Here is a 27,984-nt window from a genome sequence, read left to right as displayed (position 1 = left end):
AAAAAGGTCATTAAATGGCGTAATTCTATGACGAAGTAGTAATGCATTTATAATTTGAATTTACTTTGATGTGGCCATTAATCCGATTGCGCTTGGGTGGTACACTATAAAATATAAACCATTTTCAAAACGTTTTTATTTTAACACTGTATAAGCTCCTCCTCCTCCTCCTTCTCCAGATATACTTCCATCCTCGCCCTATAGTTATGTAATGGATCCCACTGTATTCCACTATAATCTTAAGTGCTAACAAGAAAACTCGTTAAGTGCGCATAATTTAGTATTGAACGAAAAACTTCAAGTAGTCGGAACCTAATTAATGATGATTAAAGGAATTTATTATTACTTTTGTTTAATTATAAATAATAAAACTGTGGCATAAGAAAAATTAAAAAAATATAAATCCATGAATTACGACGAGACTAACAACAACAAAATTGTGCTCACATTTTTATGACTACTAGGTACAACAAGTTTGGTGCGTTCAAAAGTTGTCTTGTCTTACATAATTGCACTTAAAATTACCCACTCAACAAGATGCCATATCAATTATTTATAAAAGAGTTCAAGTAAGGACAATTTAATTGAATAAAAATAAAAATTATACATTTTCAAATAGCTGGTGTTAACAGAACGTTGAACTTTACAAATTTCAATAACTTCAAAATAATAAGATTATGTTATTAAAATAATAGCGTTTCTCAAAAATCCAACTTAAGATGTTCGTTCAGAGACCAATTATAACAAAGTTAGAAGTGTTCAAATAGTGATTAAAGTCTCCAAAAACTATTTATATTAGTCTAACATTTAGTTTAACAACTAAAAAATATATTTATTATTAATGTCTTATCAATATCTTAAAATTGGCCATACTTTCTGAGCTGAACAATTTTAGTAATTTTTACATTTACAAATTCTCAACTGACAACTTTTAATAAATAAAAAAGTACACAAGTAAAAGATATATTATATTTTGTGCAATTGAAATATTCACAACATTTTTTTTTGACAGTAACAGAGGAAATCGTACCTTGAATTCGTTTTATAGTTGTTTTGACGATTGGTATAATAAAACACATATTTAACTAATAACACCTATAAAACTCATACATAGGTACTGATGCTGTAATGATGTTATGATGTGGCACAGCCCAAAGGTCAAGTAAATAGCTATAAATCCAACACTAGGAAATTTTTGTTTTATCACAAAAGTCAGAAACAAGTAAACTAATCGAGTAAACGAGCAAATAAATTAGCAGGAAGTGAAAAATGCTATTCGAAAATTCTCACAAATTTTTTTTTTTTGGTTGACCTCAGCCTAAAAAACAAAATAATTACCATGTTGAAAAAAAATGTATACAATTATTTAAAAAGTACCCGATTCAATCATTAAGTCGTGGTTGGCCACAATTATTATTCTGAACGAAATCATGTTTTCGACAACGTTCATTTTTGTCATAATAATTTTTTTAATTTTCTAACAAGCTCACTACATTTTCTCGAAACTATGAAGAATATTGAAATTAAAAATGATTTAGTACCGGTGACGGGTGCACGTACAATTATCTCAAACGTCATACTCTCCTTGAGGTATGTTTATTTTTAAAATAATAATTGCCAACCGTGACTGTCCCGGTAAGTATAGTAGGTACTATAAATCAAAACAATAATTATAAACATAAAATCTCTCAGTACAGTTGTATGCATTTTTCTATGACATCCAGACTTTGTCCTAATTTAGAAAAAAAAACAATTTATTAACAATGAAGTTGGTAATCAGAAACAAATAACAACAATACACGGTAGTTACACGATTATATACAAATCACATATTTACATGAAAACGTTTTATGGAAGTATAAAATTAGCTTAACACTATTCAGTGAGATCAAAATCTGTCCCCTTGTTGACCAACAACCAACCGATGACTGTTAATTTGTATCACTTGTTAAACGTCCGTTTATTCGATTTATGTACATAAAGATATCAACTTTAAAAAATTATTTGTATAATCAAATTCTTGTTTATAAACTGTATTGTTCTTTGTTTACTGCCATAAGCATATTCATGATTCATATGTTTCTCCTCAAGCAGGAAAATATAGATTAAAAATGATAATAAAAACAAAAAATAAGACTATTAATTAAATCATACATTTATTAATATTAGATATAACGTTATATTTAATACTACTGTATCTTTAATATAATTTTTTTTAATTTTACTTTAAAAACTACTTGGTTATTTCAATCAGTGTATACCGTAATTAATTACAAGTCCCTACATTATTTTTAAGACACCTAAAATGTCTAAGAACTATATTCGTGAGTGTACTTATATAATGTATGTAATTTATTTCAAACTAAACTTTTTATTTCACAGTATTTGCCACACTAAAAAAAATGAGCTATTTATTAAGCTGTATTTAAAAATTAGATGTTATTTTTAATTGTACAAGCGGTTGAAAAGAGTGTGCTATGGAAAAAAGTAGTGAAAATTCGTTATAAACTGTTCCTAAAATAGTCTAGTTATTACAAACAAAGATTCCTCATTACTAAAAAGTACATTAGACAAAATTGTAATACTAAAATTAAGATTTTGACAAAATTTTCCTATACCGAACTCCTTAAGAAATTGCAAAATTCAACACTTAATTAAATAGATAAGAAAATTAAATAAGTTTAACTTAAATGATTATATCTTTTAAAATTTAATATATTTAAAATTTTGTAATTTATTTAAAGACATTAAACATGTTTGTTACAACTAATTATTTTTTATTCTTTTGAATGTCTAAATAATAACCATAATAGACACAATATTGAAGATAAAGTTTGACAACATATAATTGAAGATAAATTTATATTTATGATCAAAATGATAGCTAAGATTATATTTTTATCTTGGATTTTGTTTAAAATGTATTAAAAAAGTATCGTTTCAGACAAATTTTTAGTTATAAACTAACTAATTGTCTTTTATTTATCGTGTTGACAAGTATGATATCGTTCGAGAATAAAAATAACAATTTATTATTCGTCAACTTATCGCTGTAGTATCTTATTTATTATATTTGCCCAATAAGAAACTATAAGAAAAAAACCCAAAGCGGTACAATAGAATATTTTTAGTGTCCCGGATAAAGTTTTCAAAGGCGTTTGTCGGCGTGAGGGGTGAAAAAAAATATTTGTTCGAATTAATGTAAAACGATATAACGTTGTAATCACGATGGTTTTACAGTATATCTAAAAGAAAGAAAGTTTTTTTTTTTTTTTTTTGTGAACAAAACAAAAGTGTTTTTTGATAGCATGTAATAAAAAAATAAATAAGCGCTTAAAAACAGGGTATCCGATATACAGATATACTACTTTTGAGTACATATATATATATATATATATATTATTTAAGTATGGAGGCGGGTAGTCACTATAGGATCAAGGGTTTAACAATGGTGCCGGCATAATGTGCGGGTAACGTGGAAATTATATATATAAAAAAAAAAAAAAAAATACTTGTTCCGGTTTGCCCGGAATGACAATGGACAATTAAACCACAATATTGCCAGCTGACGTCGCTACATCCCTTTTTTAAGTCAAGCCCTCTTCTCTGCTCTGCCGGTGTACATACTTTTGGCCCTTTGGCAACGTCGCGCGCCGTTTGCTGGCTGATAATAATAATACGGTGGCCGCGGCTGTTCGGGTCGATATTTGCCTTTGCTCGATATTCTCATCAGAACCACATGATACGTGCTCGGTGATGCCGCAATGTTTGCTAATTGTACATAATTCTCCCGCCCCCGGGTACTTGCACGGTGTAGGCTATGGTCCTATGTGGGTAAGTGTAATCGTATTGTAATCAGCTGGTTTGTATATTATGATTGGAGCGAGCAACGCGGACGAATTGTCGGTACGACAAAAAATATAACATAAATATGTCAGCTCAACACGTATTACATGTAGTATGAAAACGAGTACAGAAAAATACATAATAACATGTAAGCCTAGCATCGAGGATGAATTGAATGATAGGAACAGCGGAACAGGAGTTAAGTATATCGAAAGAGTTAGGGTCGTTAATATCCATAGAGGATAGGAAGTTAAAGAGGTTAAGAGTATGGGACAATGAAAATCATGCGTTAATTGGATTATCACATTAAAAGTTAATTTTCTATATTTTAGAGCCAACATACTGTTGAAAAGTATAGTAAAACATAATATTATACGACTGAAAAGAACCTTTGGTATCAACGCTCACAGGATAAAATGGAGCTTGTTAGTTTTAAAGCTAATACCTACTTTCCAGGCTAAATCCAATCTGGTCTGGTGTGTAAGTGTGTTTCTAAACAAACTAACAACACTTTCGAATTGGCCGTTAAAAATCCTATTAGACAGTGTTGACAACTCATTTTCCAATTTTTTTGGATCAGCCTACTCAAGTCATATTTTTGGATTTGTCTTTTTTGTTTTATAATGGACAAAAAAATAACATTTTGTAACACGTTTCGCATATTTTTTTAGTGGAATTTAAATGGTTTAAATAAATAATTTTGTACAAAACAAGACTTTTGCAACCCATAAAAGTGTTGTACTTTAGTCGTCTGATCGATGATACTACATTATACAGGCTGATTTTTTTTTTAAGTGATCCATTCAATGTCTCATAGGGTTTAATCAGTTATTGATTTTTTTTTTTTGTTCTGTATTGTTTCTTTTTGCACAATTCGATCTCAATTTATTTTTCACAAACTTTTATGTTTTTAACCACTTGTATAACGATAAAGTTTAAAAGTTAGGTTGATTACTCCGTTGAGCATTTAAGTAGAGGCTAATAATTAATTGTTACACATCACCGCTCTAGTAGCTGAAAACCCGTGTATTTAAGTACCAATATTATTATACAGAACACCGTGTACAGCTTGTACTCGACACACCGCATGCATATTTTTTAATGCCATTTTCGAGACGCTATAAGCCCTTAGACGATTCATTTTTGTTAGTCAAATATTTGCATTCGCCAACAGTACCCTGCACACGAGCACACAAACATTTATATTCCTTAAACCGACAATCCGTCGTCGTCCTTTATATTGTTTGACTTTGAGCAATTTGTCATATTTTGTGACTCGCATTCTTTAAGTGCCTTCCTTACTCATGCCGGGTAAAACAAACGTAGATATTTTTTCTACAGAAATACATTTTAATCAACTCAAACAGTAAAGTCAAACCATAGAACAATTTCTATAATGTTTATGTTTACAATTATTACACTGCAGAACAAAATGTCAAACAAGGACCAAAATACATTTTGGTGTTAGATTTTCAGAAGAAAAAAATCGAAAACTATAATACATTTTAGTAAATCATTTAAACGTATAAAACACTAATATATATACATATATATATAAAAAACGATGTTGTCTACAATTTTTTTAGGCGATTTAAAAATTAACTAGATGTGCTAGAAAAAATCTAAAGCCAGATTCGGTTTTAACAAGAAGAAACAAAAAAAATGTATTTTGGTTCTTGTTCCAAAATAGTATAGTACAATATTTTAAAAATGTTACCAAAAAAACAAATTTTCAACCATTAAAAGTCAAAGTTTTCTAAAATCAAAACACTAATAATTATGAACACAACAAATAATAGTAGCATATGACGTATATGTATTCACTATCCAAATCAATTTGAGGACAATACAAATTCAGACATAATTGTTTTTATTTATTATTTCAATTTCGGGATAAACTGTTGTTATTCAAAAACGTTTGTTTTCATAAACCTAAAAAAGGTCGTTTGAAGAATTATTTTTTTACAACAAATACAAATCTTACTCGAACAAAAAAAAAAGAAGATAGTTTTAAAGTGTGATATAATAAATGAAACCAAAAACTCGAATTTGCATTACTGTAAAGGACATGCCGGAAATTCATTATTTAGAATAATGCCATATTATTTACTATAACGTACGTTTTCAAAATACATTTCGTTAGTCTAATTTTTAGTTTACCAAAGTCGTAAGACTTTCTTACCGATATAATGCTACTGAAACTCAAGTATATAGGATCATTATAAAGACAATGATTTGTATTTTTAGACATTATAAAATTAAACACCAGCTCGTTAGCCCAACGCCCTAAGACGCCTATTGCTTCATGCAAAACACACTATTATTAATTTAGCTTACTGATTATTATAACTTCACGTCTGATCACGATGACTCGGGATTGATTTACTTGTCAATAATAAATTGTTGTTAATCATTTACATTCTTAACAAATACATCACGGTTTGCATCACTCTATTTAGAATTTTTAGATCCGCGCCTGAATGTGTGTTCACACAAACGCATGTAAGCTGAAAGTATAGAAGAATCCATTATGTGGGCTTACGACGACAAGATACACTCTGTAACTCAATACTAAATGTTTATTCTTGAATTTGGTTTTAGCGGTGGCGCCGAACCCAACCCCACTACCCCACTTGTAACTATTGTCAGGAAAATAGTTCTAAATGGGCGGGTCGTGCTATAAATAATGTATTAGCTTACCGTACCTGTCAAGTGTTAAAAAACCCTATCGTTTTAATAAAATTTATCATAATACATTGTATCAAATGAACGATTGGATGTGGTAAACTACACGAAAACAATTTTATTTTAATATTCGCCCCAGCTGCATTCATATCTACTAAATTCTAATTTAATATTTTAAAACATAACTTGTATATAAGGACACAATATGTGCAGTGTGTATAAAATACATTTTTATGTTATGTCTAATAAACATTTAAAACGAGTCTTGTTCAGAACTAAATTATGTGTTGAAAAATAATAGAGACTAAAATTAGTTGTCAACAATATTTACTTTCAATGACGTTAGTTGTATACAGAGGAGCTGATCTAGAAAATGCACATGGGAATAGGAAGTAATCTATTTTATATTGGTATTTTCTTTCTTCTACTTCCTCGCATTACCCAATACGAATAGGGTGGGCCAGCTAAATCCTCTCCCTCGTATTTTCGACACCATGGCCATAGTCTAACAACTTCTCACCACCCACTTCTCTTTCGGTGTACCTCAACTATTGAATCTCTCGACACTAGATTTCTTTTCATCTCGTTCAAAGTCCAAACACTTTCAGTGCTGCCATTACTACAGTGGTAAATAGTGAAACCAATCAATTTCATATTAGTAAATGTTTAAAACTTGTTATGTTTACGGATATAAAATTGAAAATAAATAAAACCGAAGTAGGTAGAAGTCTTTATTATTGTATTACCATTGTGTAGCTTTGATCCAGAACTGATATTTGTATTATTAAGCAATCGGTGTATCGATTTCACGCTAGTTGTAAACTATAAGGTGAAACTTAGCTGGTCCAAGTCATCGTTAGTCCCCGTTGGACAAGAACCGCAGTTAACATAAAACCTAAGAATTAACTATAAGAACAAAAGTTAAGATGCGATTGGCGAATCCTGTCTGACTAACGAAACGTTTAGAAAATCTTCACCGGCCTCTACAGAACTTAATATTCTAATTTCGAATGTATTAGGATTGCTTGCATTTTGTTTTACCGTGACTGTGTAAATGTTGACTTTTATTTAATTCCACTTAATCAAACCTTTGAAGTATATTACAAATACACGGAGTTTATTTTAAAGAAGAATATTTCTTTAAGTCCTTCTAACGTATATAAGTGTAAAATTTATATGATTAAGAGGTCTTACTTTGTACCTAAAACGTAGAAGATATTTTGTTTAAGGAGCGGCTTAAACATATTTTTGAGTTCACAATTTTCAAGCTCGCGCTCAAGTAAATGTTCTAAAATTAAAACAAAAAGAGTATACATTTTGGAAAAATAAAATTTTCAAATTTTGAGCATTTGTTATAAACTATTATTACTTTCAATATTTTTCCTATAATCTTTTTAATACAACTCGAACGATTAAAATTTTTTTTTACCTATTGAAGAAGCAAATATCAATTATTTTAGCTAAAATACCATGGTATGCAACGGTATTGGTTTTTCAATGATGTGATATTGTTGAAAAATTAAATTAAATTGTATTATTGTTATTACTAAAAATTGGTTTTATATTATTAAAAAAAAAACATAATTTGGTGAAAAACCAATTAATTTGTTTTGTAAAAGGGGTGGTTTTTAAGCGTTTATTTGAAAACCGTATTAATAAAAACAGCATTGTAATAATTGAATTATATGATAAAATGATCAAATAACAAATTTACCTACTTTCCAATTGAACGTCATACTCAAAATAGTATTTAGTAAACTGACAAATGCAGTGTATAGAAAAGTTAACACGAGGAAGTGTAAATATTTTTCATTTAGTTTTCATCACAATGTGACCTGTCAAATCAATTCAAAAAGGTTAACACTTTTTTCTTTGCAAAATACATCCTTTGTAGTACATCATTGACATGCATTTTCGTTACGCCCTACACGCCCATTCCATATACTATAAGACTTTCTAATATATATACATATATAGATTATAACATGCATAATCTCTTATCCCGTCAACACACGGAACACACCATTTTATTATCTAAATTCTAAACCATAATATAATAGCCGGCTATGATGAAAATACAAATACAATAAAATACTAAACGCAGGTAATCGACATTTTTCTTTATAATCACCGACAAATGACACTTGAACGTGACGAGTGAACGTGTTACACAATATTACCGTTGTATAGTATTGTAAATGTGCATTGGAGATTAGTGTGAGTTAATCTGTATTAGCAAATTGTTAAAAAAAAATAAAGCTTCGTGACTGGTGAGCTCGTGGTGTGATAATATAATAATAATACCTATGTGCGTTTACATTTTTATACAGAGTGTCTCATTAGTCCCACTACATGGGCATAGCATATACAGAACCCAGGTCTTTAGGAATTATTATAGTTGAAAGTGATAAAATAATTTTCAAATAAACGCTTTGATGCGAAACTGTGCATAATATGGTAAAAAGTGTTAAATGAACAATGAAGACAACGCAAATATTACCTGTCAATTCTTCAACGAAGTTAACTTATTATTATTAAAAGAATTGTAAATTTCTTCTTATTTGTACATAGTTGATTAACCTGTTTTCTTTTGCCTTATGTAACTTGGCTAATAATCTTTGTTATTAAAACCTGTCTCAATAATAAAAAAAAAAATGTAATTTTTTTCAATTTTAAGTTGAGAATATCCTAATGAAAATTGTATGCGTAAAAATATTTTTTACATCATTAAAACAATATTGTGACCTTATACCTTCTGTAATAGGGTGGGTACGAATAGGGTCAGTATTCCCTAACAGTTTGTTGCTGTTGTTACCCGTATACTCGTATTGTGATTATTAACATATATAATTAGGATACCTGTAATCGATAAAAACCATTGTAAACGCAAATAATGCTAAATTATCAGCTTTTTATTGTATTTTTATTATTATGACAGGTACGATTAGGGATGATTGTCTGTCTGTAACAAGTTTTTGCCGTTGTTATTTATAAACCGCAATGAACAATATAATGAGAATGTTTTTTTAACATACCTGTTGACTGTTGATTTACTCACATACAGCAATGTATGCAATTTACTATGCTTACAGTTGGAAAGTAATTGTTTTTACAATAATGTGCTGTTTGTTTAATTATTTTTTGTCAGGCCCACGATATCTTTTAAACCGCTGAACTGATTTCTTCGCGTGGCAACTATAAAGATCAGAAATCGTACCTGAAAGACAATATTTTGGGCCAGAAATTTTAGATTTTCACCCCTCCTCTTACAAAGTCAAAAATGCGCCCTAAACATTAAAATATTTTCCAACGTAAAACTAGTAACTACTATAACTTGTTTAAAAATGGTCCAACAACTAGTTGGACCATTTTTAACGATTTTAGTTACATTAGTCCACATTCGTGACATTGGAATTTTACTCCAGATGCGGTAGGACCTTTTTCTTTATTTAGCTATTTTAGATGGAAATTACACCAAAGGTATGCTTTCGACATTTTTATTTCAAAGTGATTTCATCACATTCAATTAAATTAGCTGCTGACAGACCTGTGGCCTCGCCGATTGCATTGTGCCCCACTATGTCCCCACTGCACTGTACTTGTTTTTTGTTCATCAGTTCATCGACTTTCGAATTAATATTTTTGAAATAAAACTAGTATGTTTTTAATGCGTCACAATATGTGTTGTATCTATTAATAAACACCGTCTGGCGTCCATATTTTGCACACACAGGCCGAGTTTTGAGAATATAATAATATCGTCAAATATATATATTATTGTAATCTTCGAACCCAGACTATTGTTATTGCAGAAAATTCCATAAATAAACTAAACAAATTGATGTTTCATCAATTTATGTTGTTTACGTAGACGTTCAGCATACGTTGGAGGCAAACAATTTTCAGTGTTTTGCAAATCCGGTTGTCTACCACACCGTCTGTATTGGATATATTCAGAGAGACATTCTAGTTTTCGGTGTGGACTAGGCGAGTAGTACCTTTCAGTATGATTTTGTGTCTTATATCTAAACCGTTTAGAATGCACACCGGTTTAGTAATTGCCATTTTACTAGCGCACGTGCACGACGGAACTAAAGTACGGGCGAACCTGACCGAAGCTCAAGCCGACCTGTGCGACGGTGTACTTAAGGCGCAACTTTGGCTGGACTTGTGGTTTGATTTCGTCACCGAAGAAGACGATTGGATACAAGTGAGCGGTTTACTTGACCCGCAGTCCGAATTCGACGCGAGGAAAAAATTGGAAAAGATCCCACTGATGATGGGATGCGCTTACGGGCTAAGAATAAACTGGTTCCTCTCTTCGGCTGTGCACGTTATTGGCGAGTGCAATTATCTGTCCAGAGACCAGGACGGCCAGACCGGCGATTGTTGGGACAAGCTCAAAGGTTGTCTCGAGAGAGGTTCGTTTACCATGTTGAAAGTGAACCGCGTGTTGACACACATTCACAACATAATCGGCGACGACATTGACTTGGACGAGTTTTACCAAGCAATGGTGCCGATCCGAAATTTTCTCACACAGCGCAAAGTGGTGGAGTTTACTGGGGTGTCACAGGAGGGCTTTGATTTTGGCTATCTATTGAATAAAGTCACACTTTTCTTGCACAGATTTATGGTGTCCAACTGTCATCCAGAGTACAGACCGTTCGACCTAGAGGAATTGATGAACGAGCACGAGCGTCAAAATCCCACAAGTTACAGCTACAATTTCTTTGTAAACAAAATAGACGATTACATTGGACACATAAACGATCATTTGACACGACTGGGTTTCAGTTACAACTCGGGTCAGGACGAAACTATCTTTAATCCTAACTAAACTCCAAAGTGGCTACCAAACAGGTCGTACAAAAAAATTGATAGATGTTACAGAAGAAGTTAGTATAGGTACATTACAATAGTCTTTGTGTTTAGGATTAGTTAATCAAAACTCATTCAATCATGCCATGTCGAATGTGTTGTAACTATCATAAGATTATTATTGGAAATAAAATTATTTTTGGCTTACATGATTTTAATACGACTAAATAAAACTATGAAATAAAAGTATAAATATGTGTTATGTACGTACTTTATGCACAATTAAGGCACGTTATAACTTTTTTGAAAACAGTCAAATTAGTTCCAAATGTGTAATTAAGTATTCTTTAAATAAACTGCTATCAATAAACGTTGACTAACCAAATAAAGAACCAAAAACCATAAAAGGTAAAACGGAAAATGAAGAAAAGAGGAAAATGTTGGAACCTAATTTTTCGGTTTGTCGTAGCGTGCCAATATAGTACTGTGTATCAATAGAGAATACCACATAGAAATGTTGAACTAACTAGACCATTTTTTTTTTTTTAAAGGGTAATGGGTGAACAATAGTCTTTGCGGTGGCTCGCGGGGGCTAGGGGAAGAAGCTATTAACCGAACGAAAACAAAAGCAATAGCCGTTTAGCGGTGCTTATATTGTCGTTTTACTATAGTTTGTGCGTGTGTAGAGGTATACACAGTGACAATGTTCAGGTGCCGGGTTCGTCCGGGAAGCGTTAGTGTCGCGCCCGCTGAAAAAACGCGGCTCGTCCGAACGTTCGCCGAGCTGGTAAATATAATGGCTTTTCGGTAGAAATTTTTCTACAGTGTTTTTTTGTTGTTGTTGTTTTTACCACCGGGTATCTTCACACACACACACACACATAGACTTTGCTAACCCCGAAAATTATATTTTCCACTTTTGCCGCCCGTGTGCTCTGGCCACAGCTGAAGAGGGTATTATCACTATTGTACATTGGGCGTTTATAGTGCGTGTGCGCGACCGAGCGCGCCCTCCCGTGCGTTTGTGTGTGTGGTCTGCGACGACGGCAGCGGTGGCGGCCGCTCTAGCCGTTTGGTCGGGCAACCTGACGGGCGAGCTAAGCGGCGAAGGCGGCGGCAGTGTTGTTCCGGTGTTGGGGCCAACGAGAACGCGGTACGGTCGCAAGTACGCGGCACGAGCGCCGCCGTGTTGTGCTGTGCTGTGTGTTCGTCTGGAGAGCAAATAAAAATTCCAGGTTTTTTTTTTTTCTTAATTAAAAAAATAATAATAATAATATTTGGAAAAATCCGTTTCGCATGGGCTGCGACCTGGGCAAATTGGCCAGCTCGGCCGCGTCCGGCGATGACCGCGGTGCCGGTAGTAAACACAAGGACAGGTTGGAGGAGCCGCCTAGTCCCGGGCCGCCCGACCCGCGACTTCCCCTGACGGCCAAACAGAAATACAGCATGATCGCATCGTGGAAAGGCATATCCAGAGCCATGGAACCCACCGGAGTGTACATGTTCATCAAGTGAGTATAATAATAATATAACGCCTAAAAAAAAATATATATATATATATATACATAAATAGTGGCGACAACCGTAAACACGGTTGAAACGTTTTCTTCGATACGCCTCATGAGGATTGATCGAAATCAGGCAAATAAATTAAGAATGACTAAAGTGGAGAGCTTAATCTGGATTGTTAATTGCTAGAACCGAAACAAACTCATTATTAATAGTTATTTAAAAAAAAAACAAAGTGCTGTATGCATTTATATTCGCACAGTTATTAAGAAAATATGTGTTCAATATTAGCCGTTGGTCGTGTAATAGAATAATAAATTGAACGTTTTATTGTCTTTTATTGACACTGAAACAATTTCGAAGCAGATTCAGAGAAAAAATGCAATTTAAAATATAAATAGGTAAATAACTTGGGTTATGTTTCAAATAAATAAGACATTTTGCTGTACAATGTCGGTTTAGTACAAACTATACTTTTAATGAATAGTACGTATTTGTTAAGTAATTAGGTAAAGGTAAACATGTTAACTGTTAACACCTTGACTGTTTGACTATATTTTTTAGAACAAACCGTTTTTAGAACAAAATGTATAAATTGTATAAGTTTTTTTAATTTTTTGGTGAATCCATATTTTGTCTCAGAACTATTGTTCTAGCCCCTCAATTTATTGTTTAAATCGTTTCCATAGTTGTAAATCACTTACAAAACGAAAATCAGAAATTTATTATTTTCCAAGCCAGTTTTTTGCTCATCAAAGTAAATAAAATTTAAAAAACTATGTACGCAGTCAAGACCATCAGTAAATCGATGAACTTTACAGAGCGAAACAATCACGAAACGGTGTTGCTTACAACTTTGGAGGTAATTTTACGAATAATTGGCTCGTCTTGTGAAATTCTGAGGCCAGGTGCAGATTTAGTGAAAAGAAATAAATCCAAAAAATGGATGTAGGTTTGTTCCTGATGTACAGAGTCCGTCCGATTTTTTACTACACGATTAGAACCCAATTCAAAATGTCCAGAAGCTAAAAGAAGAAAAACACTGAACAACAAAAACAAAACCAACAAGCCCGGCGTAATCACGGTTTTTGGTTACTTATATGGCTGTGGCCTTAATTCCGGTTTGTTTTCCCGGGAAATCGCGCGCGCCTCATTTCTGGAACACGGGCGCAGGTCACCCGCTGACACGTTTTTCTTTGGGGCTGGGAGGAGTTATTGTGGACGGTTGGTGTGCTTGACCTCACCTGGCTATTGTTGTTTGATCGTGGAAAGCTTACGTTTTATTTACACGTGTCTACTGCGAAAATGCGCCCGCAATGTCTCACGGATAAGACTATAAGATCCTGACTATATTATATAACTCTGTCTTTGAAACTTTTAAAAAAAACTCTTTAGGCTTTATATTCTATACGTTAAATAGATAGTACTAAATTGGGCAAAATTATAATGTTTTAACGGGACAGATTTTAATCATTTTAATCTACTGAAATAAGTTACATAAAATATTTTGATCTGACCTCCAGCCATAAAACATCTTAATATTATCATGTTTAGAATGTCATTTGATTTAATTAATTCTTTGTTTTTTTTTTTTTTGTTATTATTAAACAACTAAATCTAATATATGTTAGACTATTTCTTAACACAAATTAATTGTATTATACTGCAATTTCACAGCACATTCAAAACTCATATTTTTTTTTTACGACCAACATACAATTTTAGAGCTTTAAATTAGTTTTATAAACGAGTTTTCGTTAAAAAAAAACATAATAAAATTATGCACCGAATGGTTAAGTCGTTTCTTAATGAAAACATCAAACAAAAGTTTGGGTAAACAAATTTTGAAGGGAACAAAAAAACGGATTAAATTTACGTTGGTGGAATTTTTTAATTTAAAATTGTTATTGGGAAGTGTCATAAACCCTTAAAAGTAGAGTTTAGTTCCTTTTATCCCTTTACATGTTAATATACTTGTAATGTAATTTTTACCATTCTGAAATTTTAATTTGTATAGTTTACTTTTAGCCTAGAAGAGATCAATCCAGCTTTTTCTAACTTTTTAGCGACTGAACTGAAGTTTTTGTTTTCTTTTAAAGGCTTTGTGTTTAACTTTTCACTAACTCCTCGTACCTTTTTTTAATTTTTGTCAATGGAATGACATTTTTTTACACAATATAAAGGGTGTTTTAATTTACATTGACTTTTCTTCGATATTTACACTCAATGTAAAGTTATAGGTACGATATATTATTAGTTAGATGCTGATTTTTTTTTCACCGTAAGTAACTTTTTTTTAAGTTTTCCGGATATTATACTTTTTACGTTTTGCTCCTTATTTTATAAATAAACCATTTAATAGTAATACATCATAATAACAACATAAAAGAACAGCCAGGCGCGGCTTAAGCAACTGAAAGGAGAGATCAACGTTAGCGAAGTGCACAAGTCGATTAAATGGCTAATTACCTACGTTGGCAATTATTGGCCGTTCAAGCAGATATTTTGATACATTGGCTTATTTCTAGTGGGATAAAGAGGAACTGTAAAGTTTTTAAGCCAAGGCAGGGCTACTACAAGGGCAGGGGCAAACGATATCACCATTGAATGAATCTGTGCTTTTTAGGACAGAAAAGGATAAGTCAACTTAGATATTATATTTCCTTCAGTTGAAACAAGTATGATTTATTAATGTTTAACCTCGACTTATGCCAATAAAAGGTTTGAGCTACCTCACAATATTAGTTGCATGATATATATATATTTTTTTTAATGTAGGTACTTACTTCCGAAATCAACATTATTACTTAATAAAATATGTTTTGTCCCAATACCACGTGATTTCTGGAGGAACGTGACTAACTATATAGTGGTTATAGTTAAAAAAAATACAATTGTATAAATCATTTTAATTTTGAGATAAACATCAGTTTTGATATATCTTAAATATTATCAGTGTGAAGATACAGAAATCGAATAATTAAAAAAAACCATCTCGATAATTTTGTAGAATAGAATTTTAGGTTAGGGTCAAAAAAGACCAATCTCACTTTTTGTGAATTTTGTTAAATGGGCTTTAAATTTTGTATTTTCCATTGGGCTCTATTTTATTTTTTTAGCAAACTTTTCATAAGCTATTCAATTGTTGTTTTAGTGGATTAACTCGTTTATGTGCAAAATTAACATTAGCCTTTTTAGGTCCAAGCCTTATAATATATTTTAGTCAAACAGCTAAGATTGGCTTTACAATTTTCACGTTCTTTCTAGCCTCAAAAACTCTTGGGTAAAAATATTGCCCAAGACCGTTTTCATCAATTAAATTAAAATTAAACTTGAAAGTAGTTAATCCAGACGACTAGGGAGAAATACTACAAACACCAAAATTATATTTATTTATAACTGTTTAATAATTTAGCGACCCATGACCAGGTATAAGGTCCGTCAGAAAAAAACATTAAAACGTCTAAACGTTTTACTACGATGAGTTTAGCATGACTTCCGTTTGCATGAAACATGAGTATTACTTTGGCGAACATCCGTTAACTCGTCTTATGTGGTCTTATAATATAATATGCACACGGCCATCGTCGTAAGACATTATCAATACAATACAAATCACATAGAACGGTTTGTATAGAATCATACGGCCGGAATATTAATCGTCTCGAGAAATCCTGTTTGTCTAGGTATATCCGTCGATTAGTCATTCAAAGTAGACGTCGCTAAGGGACCGACTTATCTGTTGTTTACAATAAACTTACTGTTGTCTGTTGGCCCTATGAGACTATACCTAAATCAGCACTACCGTTTGTGTTGAACCAGTAAACACTTCAACGTTGTATCCCAAGTGGCAAAGATACGTTTTAAGAATCTATGTAAACCCCGTTGTAAACGTTGCAGTTGTAGTGTGTACTGCAAATTATCATATACTTGAAGGGTACAAGGAAAAAGGCGCTTTGTTTTTGAATCTTGAAAATTATGTTTAAAAATGCAATATAGCCAATATTATGTCAAAACGGATTTGTGGAAACCAATAAATCGTACACGCCTAAACCATGTCGGTCATCAATTTTGAATTATAACTTAAACTACTCTTAACTACCTTAAGAGTAGTAACAAATTAGCAACTAAGTCATATTTACTTTATACTGCACAAAGCAAAAATGCTTGTGTTGTGTTCTAAGTTTCAACACTATACTCTAAAATTATTATTAAAAATTACCTTTTTTAAAAATAAATTTGACCTTTTAAACAATCAGTGCTTATCTAAATTTAGTATCAACAATATAATATTTCTAATCTATGTGCTACACAGATATTAACCAGTCGGTCCAGTTTTCATCATGACCACAACCATTTGTTTTTTATTATTCTCTAATTATTTAAATCACTTCAAAAACATATCCATATTAAAACTTCAATAAATAAAATTTCATTAAAATTATGTTACACGTGTTAAACTAAAACACATTTATAGTTGTGTTTTGTAAAAATGATACATTTACACTCACACCAGTTTGTTTACAATTACCATTGTTTCATTACACTGACCCACTCAAAACAATAAATTTGATTATACAAATTAAAATAACAAAAATGTTGACCTTACCGAATCGAACATATTTCAAACATTTATATTCGCATATCGTTTATAAATAATAGACCACACTACTTGTTGCATTTTATGTTATGCACACTGTGGGGTCTATTTCATTAATCAAATGGTCATAATATTCTAAAACCTATTAGAGTATGCTAAGTGATGTGCATCTAGTTTAGTTAGTTTAAATTTTAAGTGCACTATTTCTAGTGTTTTTTTTTTTTTTAATAAAAACCTAATATATAGTGAAAAAAATATGTCTTTGATTGTATTAAGCAATGAATTTCTCTGTTTTTTTTTAATGTAATTACTAACTTTTTGTAAGCCATAAAATGCTCAAATACGTGTTCGTCGCTTATATATTATAGCAGGCGATGAATAATTTATATATTAATTAAACTAATATAATTAATTAGTAAAATACTAAATATTTATTTATTAGAAAACATTATTAATAAACAGCCTCCAATTATAAACGTGCTGCTACAAAAACAGAGGATTACGGTGAAAAAGAGTTAGTCGCCTAAAGGCTTAGTGTTTACTTAAGGCACCGCCAATTATTATTATTTTCCATTATAACAACAGTTGCCGAACAAGGTAATTGAATTTTGACAGGCTTTATTGTTTCAAACGTTCTGTTTGACTACAATTACTTACAACGGTATCAAAGAAAACTTTTTGGAAATTACTAATTCAATACTTTCATTATGTTAATATACTATATTGTGTTTAAAATAGCAAATCTCACGTTTAATACATAAAATCTTAACGTGCCTAAAAAAGGCATCTATGTTAAAAGTTGCTGTTAATAGCCTTAGCTAGTATTCCATTATAAATCCTTATATTATCATTATTAACTTGGTATTGTACCTTTTTTTTAAGTCCAAACCTTGTAAACTGGTAATTTTTCATGAATTTTTTATAACATTTGTAACAAAACTGGTTAAGAAGTTCTTAAAATTAATATATTATTGTGTTGAACTTAATGTTACACAAATAATTTTGTTTTTAACTTATGTCACTTTCGATACTTAACAAGCGAAATCAAGTGTAATACTAATTTGTACTATTAACCAGGTATGTGGAATTTGTTTTGATGACTTCTAAAAGTATAATCCTCAATTTTATACTGACCAATAAAATCCATAATTAGCAGCACGTTTGTTAGTATACAACGTTGCTACGTTCAATGTCAGTGTATTGTGTGTACTCATTATTATATTATTATAACACTTGTATGTATGATGTGCCATACATACAAACGTTTTACAATTTATATAGTGGGTAAAGTGATAAACAAGTCGTTTTCCCATGGCCATATTTTAAACAATACTATTTGACGTCATTTCATTATAGTATTATACAAATAAGTCAAGCAGTTCCCCAATCGCTATCAATAAATGTGTGCATTCAATGTGATAATATAAATTCAGTAGACACATAAATGGGTTTAATTTAAAGCACAAAACTGTAATAGAATTACTTAGTTTATTCGGGCGGTATAATATGTGAGGTATAAATTGAATTTAAAATTTATATGCCGAACTTAAAATTATGTGTAAAATGTATATAAATATCTACATAAATTATACAACACACTATAATAAATATAAATAAATTATTGTATTGACAGTATTTTAGCTTATATTTACCCATATGAGTGGAGAAGGTATTGATTTTACAACGATGTGGTTTTTTTTTTATTTCAAAAAAATGTAATAAACGCCTTAACCCAACTGCGCCCATATTTTTTTTGTGCTAAATTTATATGGAACTTGATTTATACAATATGCTTTTGTCTGTATGTAAAAAAATACCGAATCGGTTGAAAATAATGATAAATGCATTTGAAGAACGATTTCATTCGAGGTCGAAATTAGATTATTTTTTATTTAGAGGGTTTTCGACGATTTAATACAAACTAGAACAAGAAAAATGTAGGGTGAACTGATTAAACTTTTGATCAGCCATATCTCTCTCTCTCTCTCAATCTTCTCTAGTTTTTAATGTGAAAATTAATCTGCAGGGATTCTCCATTAATTTCTGATTTTTTTTTCGTTTCCAGGTAAGCGCTAAGAGTTTTTTTCCTCAAACAATAATTAACCTATCAATCAACTTACCATTTTCGACTTGAATGCCTTTCGTTTTGTTTTGGTGTTTCGCCAAATTTATATTAATTATTATCTTCTTTCCGAAACTTTTTCATATTAATTTTCCTAACAATCTTTCATAATAAATGCGTACACGTTCTATTTGCAATTTCTGATCGACAAAGGTCCCAATCAAAAATAAATAAGGTCAGCGGTTAAAAATTATTTTGGGGCTTCTGACAAAAATAAATAAATTCCATTATAATAAATAATAATTGTTCAAACAATTTCTGTTCAGTTCTTCATCGAAGCTAAAAAAAAAAAAAAATAATAATATATAAACTGAATCCTCGTTACTATTATAATTATGGTAGGTATTATAAAATAATGAGCATATTGGTACATTATTAGTCATTACATATATTATACTGAATAAGCAAGTAATAAAATACATTTATTAACAAAAAGGCTTTTATGCAAATCTGCGGTTAGCGTTGAAAATAATGTATACTGAATAATTAATTGAAAAATAAAAAAACATTTTATAAAAAAAAATGCGTATGTATTCAACATTATTTTGTACACTCATTTATTGTGCTGCTTATAATTAATAATCATAGTACCTCGAGTAATTAATAGTTCTAGCTGGTTGAATAAAGTAATATAGTAAATAAATGGTATACATTTAAATTCAATTTTTTTTTATAAAAAAAATCAATAATTTTGAATTCCTAATAAAAGTTTTAATTACGATAAGACTTGTTGGTTTGTATTTTTTTTAACTGCCAATTATATATTTTTTTTATATTATGAAAAAGAATACTTAAATTAAAATTGTTTAATGAAAGTTCCATTACGATATCATAATTAGTCATTAAGTAACGTGATCATGAACTTAGGAGTTTTCACAACAAATAAGTTTGAGGAATTTCAAAAATCCACTCGCACACATTAGGTGATTCGGCATGGCCCCTCTACAAGTAACTATAATGAACAACTTTTGATTGGATTAGTGTTTTTCGAGGAAAATCTAAAGTATTTTAGACATTGGACACACGGTATATTACAAACAATATTTTAGAAACAATTTTTATTAATATATATTTAACATGTTTATTTTTTTTTAATATTTGAATATTATAATTAATGATTAAACGTTATAGAAATCGAATAAATTCGAAAACCTTAATTAAAATCTTTCAATCTTATAATCAAACCTTTTCCTTTTTTTAATTGTTTTATATACTATTTTTAAAATGTTTCTTTGCTACTTGGGATTTAATTTATTACTGACATTTACTGAAAATCTATAGAACTTTTAGTAAGTACATCAATAGATTATATATAAATTATTATAAAATAGATATGTTTTTATTATGTATACTATAATTAACTTAATGCGCCCCCAGTCGACAGCCGACCCGGCTTAAGTGTAATGTAATAATAAAAAATCGTAATAAAACATAAAAAAAACTATCAAGCACCAAGTAGATACATAATTCGCGGTTCCCTAGACTGGTCACGCAAGTGTAACAAAGAATAGCGTCGTTATCGATTATAAAACTGTTTTTATATTGTATTTTAAACCGTGTGTACTACTAACACTCGACCTTAGATAAGCACATTGTATTATAGATTGTTATAGGTTGGGTAGGTACCATATTTTGTAATATTGACGTTTTATTCGATTCGACAAAATTGCATCGAGTAAAAATGAAATAGAATTTTGATAAAACTTAAGTGAAAAAAAGTCATTGGACAATAGCTGGGAGATCCGACACACTACAAGTTTTATGATAATATTATTACCATCCAGCTATTATGAAGGTTCGTTCGTTCAATATTCTCACTGGTCCCGAGGGTGCAAAGAAAACCCACTCCTGGGAGGGGTGTAAACCGTTCAAAACATATTTAGAATATCATTTAAACAAGCTGCTAAACCCGCTTGGGGATATCGAAAATACCGAACATTGGACGATGTAAATTGATTTTATTATACAACAACATCAAAACATAAAGCAAAAAAAAAAAAATAGCATACTATTCGTTGAATTTTTAGACATATGGTCGATGATAGTATTTGGTACACACTACACACATAATACATTTTTAAAAGTGAATTTTTTATCTATAAGACAGACAGTATATTTTGTTGTTTTACAAAATATTTTTATCGCAAATTTTACAAATAAAAAGACAAACGTTTACAAAATATGTTTTAAAATAAATATATATATATATAAACAAATATAACAAATACCTTTGTTTCTTTGTTATTGTTTCTTAATCTAATCATAAAACCTTGTTTTTGTATAACTAAAAACCACGTTTTCAATAGAAATAATAATTTTTTATTGTTTTTTATATTTGTGTGCCAAGAAACAACTATTCTTTGGACTTGGCCAACGGATAACTGGTGGCAGACGTGCCCTTAAGACATTCATAGTTTATAATCGTTGATATATTTATTGATATATTAATACTTTAGTACATACGTTACTTTAAAATTAAAATTGAAATGAATGCAAATTTAAATAATTAATATCGTCCCAAAATTATCTCACTTTTGTTTAATCTTTTGACACTTTTGTTTTGTTCCCAATTTCATTCATTTGTGACATAAAAAATTAAATCTAGCGATAATTTTGAAACAAAAACTAAGAAATAATAAAATACGAGTACATTATTTTTTTAGTGTACTTTTTATTGAGCTCTTGATTCTGAAAAAAGAGGCGTTTTTTTGTAGTTTTGTTAAATATCTTCTCAGATTGTGAAAACCACGATTTTATGATATTTTAAACGGGTTTTCTTCGAAAAGAATTCTCAAATTTGTATTAAGTATTGTACTTAAGTAATTAAGAGGTACTATATTTATAAAAAAACAAAATCTTTATCTTTTTGGTGAGTATTTACAAGTCATAATAAAGATAAAAGTCAAAATTCAAACGGGTTATAAATTATTTATTTTATATCAACTTATCGCTCGGAAATTGGACCGATTAACCATTACATAAATAGTAAATAAATATTTATATACTGTTTAAATGGATGTTTTCATTTTGTAATTGTATTAATCCAATACCGAATGATATGTATACAACGGAAAATTACTTCCTAAACAAATGTTTTTATATCAGATAATTTTTTGCAGTCAAATTATTTATTTTAATAATTTTCATGTTTATTTGTATTTTTTTAACGGGAGTTTAGCACATAAATTTGAAAGGTTACCCATGAAAGCTATTATTTTGAATATTTCTCATAGAAAATAAAATGTTCAATATCTTGAAAGGGGAACGAACTTTGGACGTACGCATGATAAATAAGTCCTTGAAGGTTAGGTAAACCCCTAAGGAATATACTATTTCTCTGCTTAGAGTTTCACAATCAATAAAGTTTGTTATCGATGTCTACTATACTGTACACTGTGTACACACATGATTAACGCAAGAAAGAATTTAAAAAAAAACTATTAATGCAATCACAAAAAAATTGATATATTTTATTTAACGTGCAAATAAGATTTCTTTGTTGTTTTTTTAGTTAGTTGAGGTATAAAGAAAATTATATTAAAATTTGTTTAAAACGACTATCAACTATTAAAATATAACATTAAAATGTTATTATAAACATTTTACTGTCAGGTGTAAGTTAGACAACGAGCAATATCCAAAAATATATGTACTTAATTGGTAATTCATACTAATTATTCGATGTGATGCGCCTGAACAAAACTGTGGTGTTTATTAAAGTCTATAATAATTATATTAAAGTTTATAATAATCTTATAAGTTATGTATACAAATTTAACGGGTTTTAATTAATTGGTTACTGTTTTTTCTGAATACACAAAAAAAAAAAAAACACTGAAAATTAACCAGTCTGGCGGTAACACTAGCATTAATGACTATGACGTACTCGGATGAATGAACCTACTTTTCGATAGCCACCTTGGAGTTTGGTTAGGATCGAATATGATTTTGTCTTGATCCGCGTCGTAATGGAAACCCAGTTGGGTCAAATGATCGTTTATGTATCCCACGTAGTCGTCCATTTTGTTTACAAAGAAACTGTAGCTGTAACTTGTGGGGTTTCTACGCTCGTGCTCGTTCATCAGTCGCTCTAGGTCGAAGGGTTTGTACTCTGGACGACAATTGGACGTCAGAAATCCGTGCAAGGAAAATGCAACTTTGTTTAGGAGCCGCCCAAAATCGATGCCATTCAGTGATACACCGGAAAACCCTGTTGCTTCCTGTTGCGTGTGAAAATTTCGGATCGGCACCAGTGATCGGTAGAACTCATCCAAGTCAACGTCGTCGTTGGCCACAGAATGGACGTACGCCAACGTGCTGATCACTTTGAACGTAGTAAACAGACCTCTTTCGACGGCACTTTTGAGCTTGCCCCAGCAATCGCCGGTCTGGACGTCTTGGCCTCTGGGCAAATCATTGCACTCTCCAATAACGTGAACGGCCGAACAGAGAAACCAGTTCAGTCTTAGCCCGTAATCGCATCCCATCATCAGTGGGATCTTTTTCACCATTGTCGTTGGCTCGGGTCTGATCACCGGATGGAACAAAACAATTATATGCATCCATTCTCTTTCGTCGGTGATCAAATCGAACCACGGGTTGGGCCAACGTTGTTCTTTTAACACTCCGTTGGCCAGGTTGACTTGTTCTTCAGTCGGGTAAGCCGACGCTCTCGTTCCATTTTGTAGGTGTGCAAAGACAGACGCAATCAAAGTCAAAATGATTAAACTGTCGTACATATTCTAAACGGTCTTGATGCAAGATCCCGTAATCGCATCGAAACTCACAGCTTGTCTGATCTATACCGAATGCCTAAATGTACGAAATTTGTTCCATATAGGAGACAATTGAATTAGGCAAAACACACATATTATAATTTTTCCCCCAAGACATGTGTTATATGTCTACGCAAACATCATAAATTCTTGAAACATCATATTTTTTTTTTTGTTTATTTAAGGAATTTTGTTTAATAACAAGTCTGGGCAATGTTTATGGGTTCGTATTACCAAAGTAAACATCGTAAATAATTATTGCAATATCAAATTTTTTTATTTGAGTGAAAATTTAAAGTACGTATAATCATCTTAATTTTTAGACATAACAAAAGCTGTTGATACCATGTTAGTCACCGATAATAATAAAAAATTATAACGCTGTAGTCCAACAGGTATTTGTACAGCCAACAATCCTTAACACCTTGATTAGTCAAAATCGGCCTTTTAGGTACCTCTTCGTGGGGTCTATTATGTTAACGAAAGAAAGTTTTGCATGAACCTATATGATATGCCTGATAATTTATACCTACGTAACCAATATGTCATGCAAAACATTAAAAAAACGGTTAAAGTATAGCGAAAAGTAGTCTTACTCATTAATTAGATTTGGTTGTATAATAACATTCATATAATATGATGTTTCTTAAATGTCACTTTCTGTTGCCCGAATGTATAAATCATGAATGGTTATTATTCCAGGTTATTTGAAGAGCATCAAGAGCTACTCCAGTTATTCACCAAGTTTGGCGAACTCAAAACCAGGGATGCACAAGCCAACAGCATGGAGTTGGCCGAACATGCCAATAAAGTCATGTCCACCCTTGACGAGGGCATTAAAGAGTTAGATGACTTGGATAGTTTCTTCCAATACCTGACCCAAGTGGGTGCTACGCATAGGAATATACCGAATTTTAATCCTGATTATTTTTGGGTACGTATAAAAGATATCGAGTTACCTTAACTCTTAACTAGTTATGTCATTCCTGTCTATATATATATATATATAAGTTTTCGCGAACATTTCTTTTTATTATATTTATATTTGGTTTATTCAACAGGTAACTTTTATTTCAAAAAATGAAAGTTTTATGCTCATGACTTGTATTTCACAGCATTAAAGTTACCGCGAAACGCTTTTATTAATAATATAAAACAGTTGTTGTTTAAAAAATATGTATTAATTAAGTTTCATGTGGGTAATTTTTTAAAACAACAGTTGTGTAACTGGTTTAAGTCCTACTCGAAACATCAATTACACATTCGTTTGCAGCTGCCGACATTTTTTTCAAAAATGAAGTTCTTACAAATAATATGCAAGCCTCGTGAGTTATAACTAATGTAATATCTAATTTAAACGACGAACACAAGATTAATTAAATTTACATAATTAATATGAGTTCATATTGTTATACCGACAATTATAATGAAGATAAATATCCTCCTAACGTCTTATTTAAGCCAAGCAAATAGCACTAAAATATATTTTATAATCTAAAATTCACGGATGGACGTATTAAATTCTGTTTGATTATAAGACAGTATTTGATATTTTTTATCAGATAGCCTTTGGTTTTAAATATCTTCAATGCTCTACAACTTGAATACACTTGTGTCTTGCAAGTCCATAACCAGGGGTCAGTGGAGGCTTCAGGGACAAGTATCTTTCTCTGCATTTTTTTATTATCAAATATTATCATAGTTTGTGGTTTGGCATACAAACTATATAAAACTAGTGCCCCCACCCCCTAAAAAATAAACAAATTGTTGGTTACATAACTAGTTTCTGTTAAAATTAACATTCGTCATATTATGTCAAAAGTGGTTATGGGTTATCTCAGAAAAGTAAGGACATTGCATTAAGTTTTTACCGAGTTGACGATATACCTATATGTTATTAAGCAAAGTTTTTTGACAGAATAGTGAGGAATAATATTAAAAATTGAGTAATGGAATCACTATTGTCGGCACAACAATTAGAAAGTGTACAAAATGAGTTGCTGTTTAAAACCGAACTTGATGATGCCACGGAAAGGTATTATTATTGTTATAGGTTTTGACGTCGACACGGCCTTCTTAACGTGGAAACTATATTACAATTGCATGTCTGCTTAGGAATATATCATGAAACCATGTTTTGTTAGACGGACACTAAACTAGTAATCTGTACGTTTCTGCACATAATTTATGTTGGTAGGTGGTTAAGTTTCTAAAAATCTAAAACCACAATGTTGACCAGAGAAGAGCATTTGTAGAGGAAGCTGAAGGCACAGATTCAAATTGTGTATTTAAAATGAGGATTTTTGACTAAATTGCTTAGGACGAAAGAGATTGATGTAGTTTGTTTAGGTTCTAAGAGTTATAATATAAGATAGGTTTGATATCAAATTAGATACAAGTTAACCAGAAAACGAACAGGTCTCTCAGGATTGTCTAGCACAAAAATGCATTAACACACCATAAGAAAAGCTATAATTTGTTTTCCTTTGTTTTTTTGTTATTTTAGAAAATCGAAGCACCTTTTTTAGAAGCAGTAAAGACTACGTTGGGTGATCGGTTTACGGAAAACATCGAAACCATTTACAAAATCACCATTAAACTAATAATAGAAACGCTGGTAAAAGGTTATTCGGAAAGCGGTACCTAAATTATTGCTGGCCAGACATAACCGTTAAAAAGTTGTATGTTCATCATATCAAACACATTCCAGAGAATTTGTATAGGAACTCCACCGTCGTAGACATTGGATGTTGCATCATACACTAATTCACTAGGAGTTGGAAGACCTAATCAAAAGATTTAAAATTAAAAAAAAAAAAAAACGATGAGCTCAAAATGAATATTAATACGATCTGAGCGTAATTTGTAATAATTTCATAAAGTCAATTTTTAATATATAAATGCCTACTTAAAATATATGTTTATATAATTCAAATTACACAATATATTTATATTGAAAAAAATATATAAATATTATAGGTACGTATGTTTGTATAAAAAAATATATTATTATTATTTATATGATAAATAGTATTTTATAAGTGTAACATTATTATTATTGTTATTTATTGTTACTTGGCTATGTTTATTTGTATAATATATTAAACCGTAAAGTAAAAAAAAAAATCACGGACTATATAACTTAGCGGAGTCTAAACGATAATAATTGTTTATTCGATATACATATATATATAAATTTGTTTTTGTTTCGAGTTGTTTTTTTTTGTTTTTATCAATTTTATAATAGAAATCGTGTAGAAATGGCTTCGTTGAATTCATTACTTGAGCGTTTGGCTGCATTAGTCTCAAGTGAGAAAATTATAATATCAATGTAAACTTTTTTTTTTTTTTTCGTCGTATAATGTAAGATTATATTAAAAAAAAAAATTAAATCGAACTGAAGATTGTTAGTAAACTACGGTATTTAATAAGTCGAAACAAAAACATGAATAATAAATACATACATGTGTGTACATTGTATGCATATTGGATTGATACATTTTTTCTGTGTTTTCTTTTTGTTTTGTTATTTTAACAAACAAATCATTATATTTAATTCCCCCAGGTAACGAACACAACGAACTGTATACACAGTTTGGCAAAGAGTTGGACGAATTACAACAGAA

General features: G+C 30.8%; 1 protein-coding gene across 2 annotated transcripts; it reads left to right on the top strand.

Moving 5' to 3' along the window:
* The first annotated feature begins 12,432 nt into the window (after positions 1-12,432).
* On the top strand, positions 12,433-27,210 carry LOC126846914 (neuroglobin-like). 2 transcript variants are annotated; one of them, XM_050586777.1, is made up of 3 exons: positions 12,433-12,863; positions 25,061-25,292; positions 25,420-26,832. In XM_050586777.1, exons 1-3 carry the CDS (start codon positions 12,649-12,651, stop codon positions 25,477-25,479), a joined length of 507 nt encoding a protein of 168 aa, XP_050442734.1. In that variant the 5' UTR covers positions 12,433-12,648; the 3' UTR covers positions 25,480-26,832. The 2 variants fall into 2 exon arrangements, with proteins under 2 accessions (XP_050442734.1, XP_050442733.1); XM_050586776.1 differs by lacking the exon at positions 25,420-26,832 and adding an exon at positions 26,865-27,210 and having other exon boundaries at positions 12,443-12,863.
* Positions 27,211-27,984: the final 774 nt, after the last annotated feature.

Source organism: Adelges cooleyi, unplaced genomic scaffold (assembly GCF_023614345.1).
Source record: "Adelges cooleyi isolate 19-005CV unplaced genomic scaffold, UGA_ACOO_1.1 ACOO_flye_CR_arks_rails_tigmint_CR_PRNA_9, whole genome shotgun sequence".
NCBI lineage: Eukaryota > Metazoa > Arthropoda > Insecta > Hemiptera > Adelgidae > Adelges > Adelges cooleyi.
Note: the sequence above shows the minus strand (reverse complement) of the source record. Positions and strands in the feature narration are given on the sequence as shown.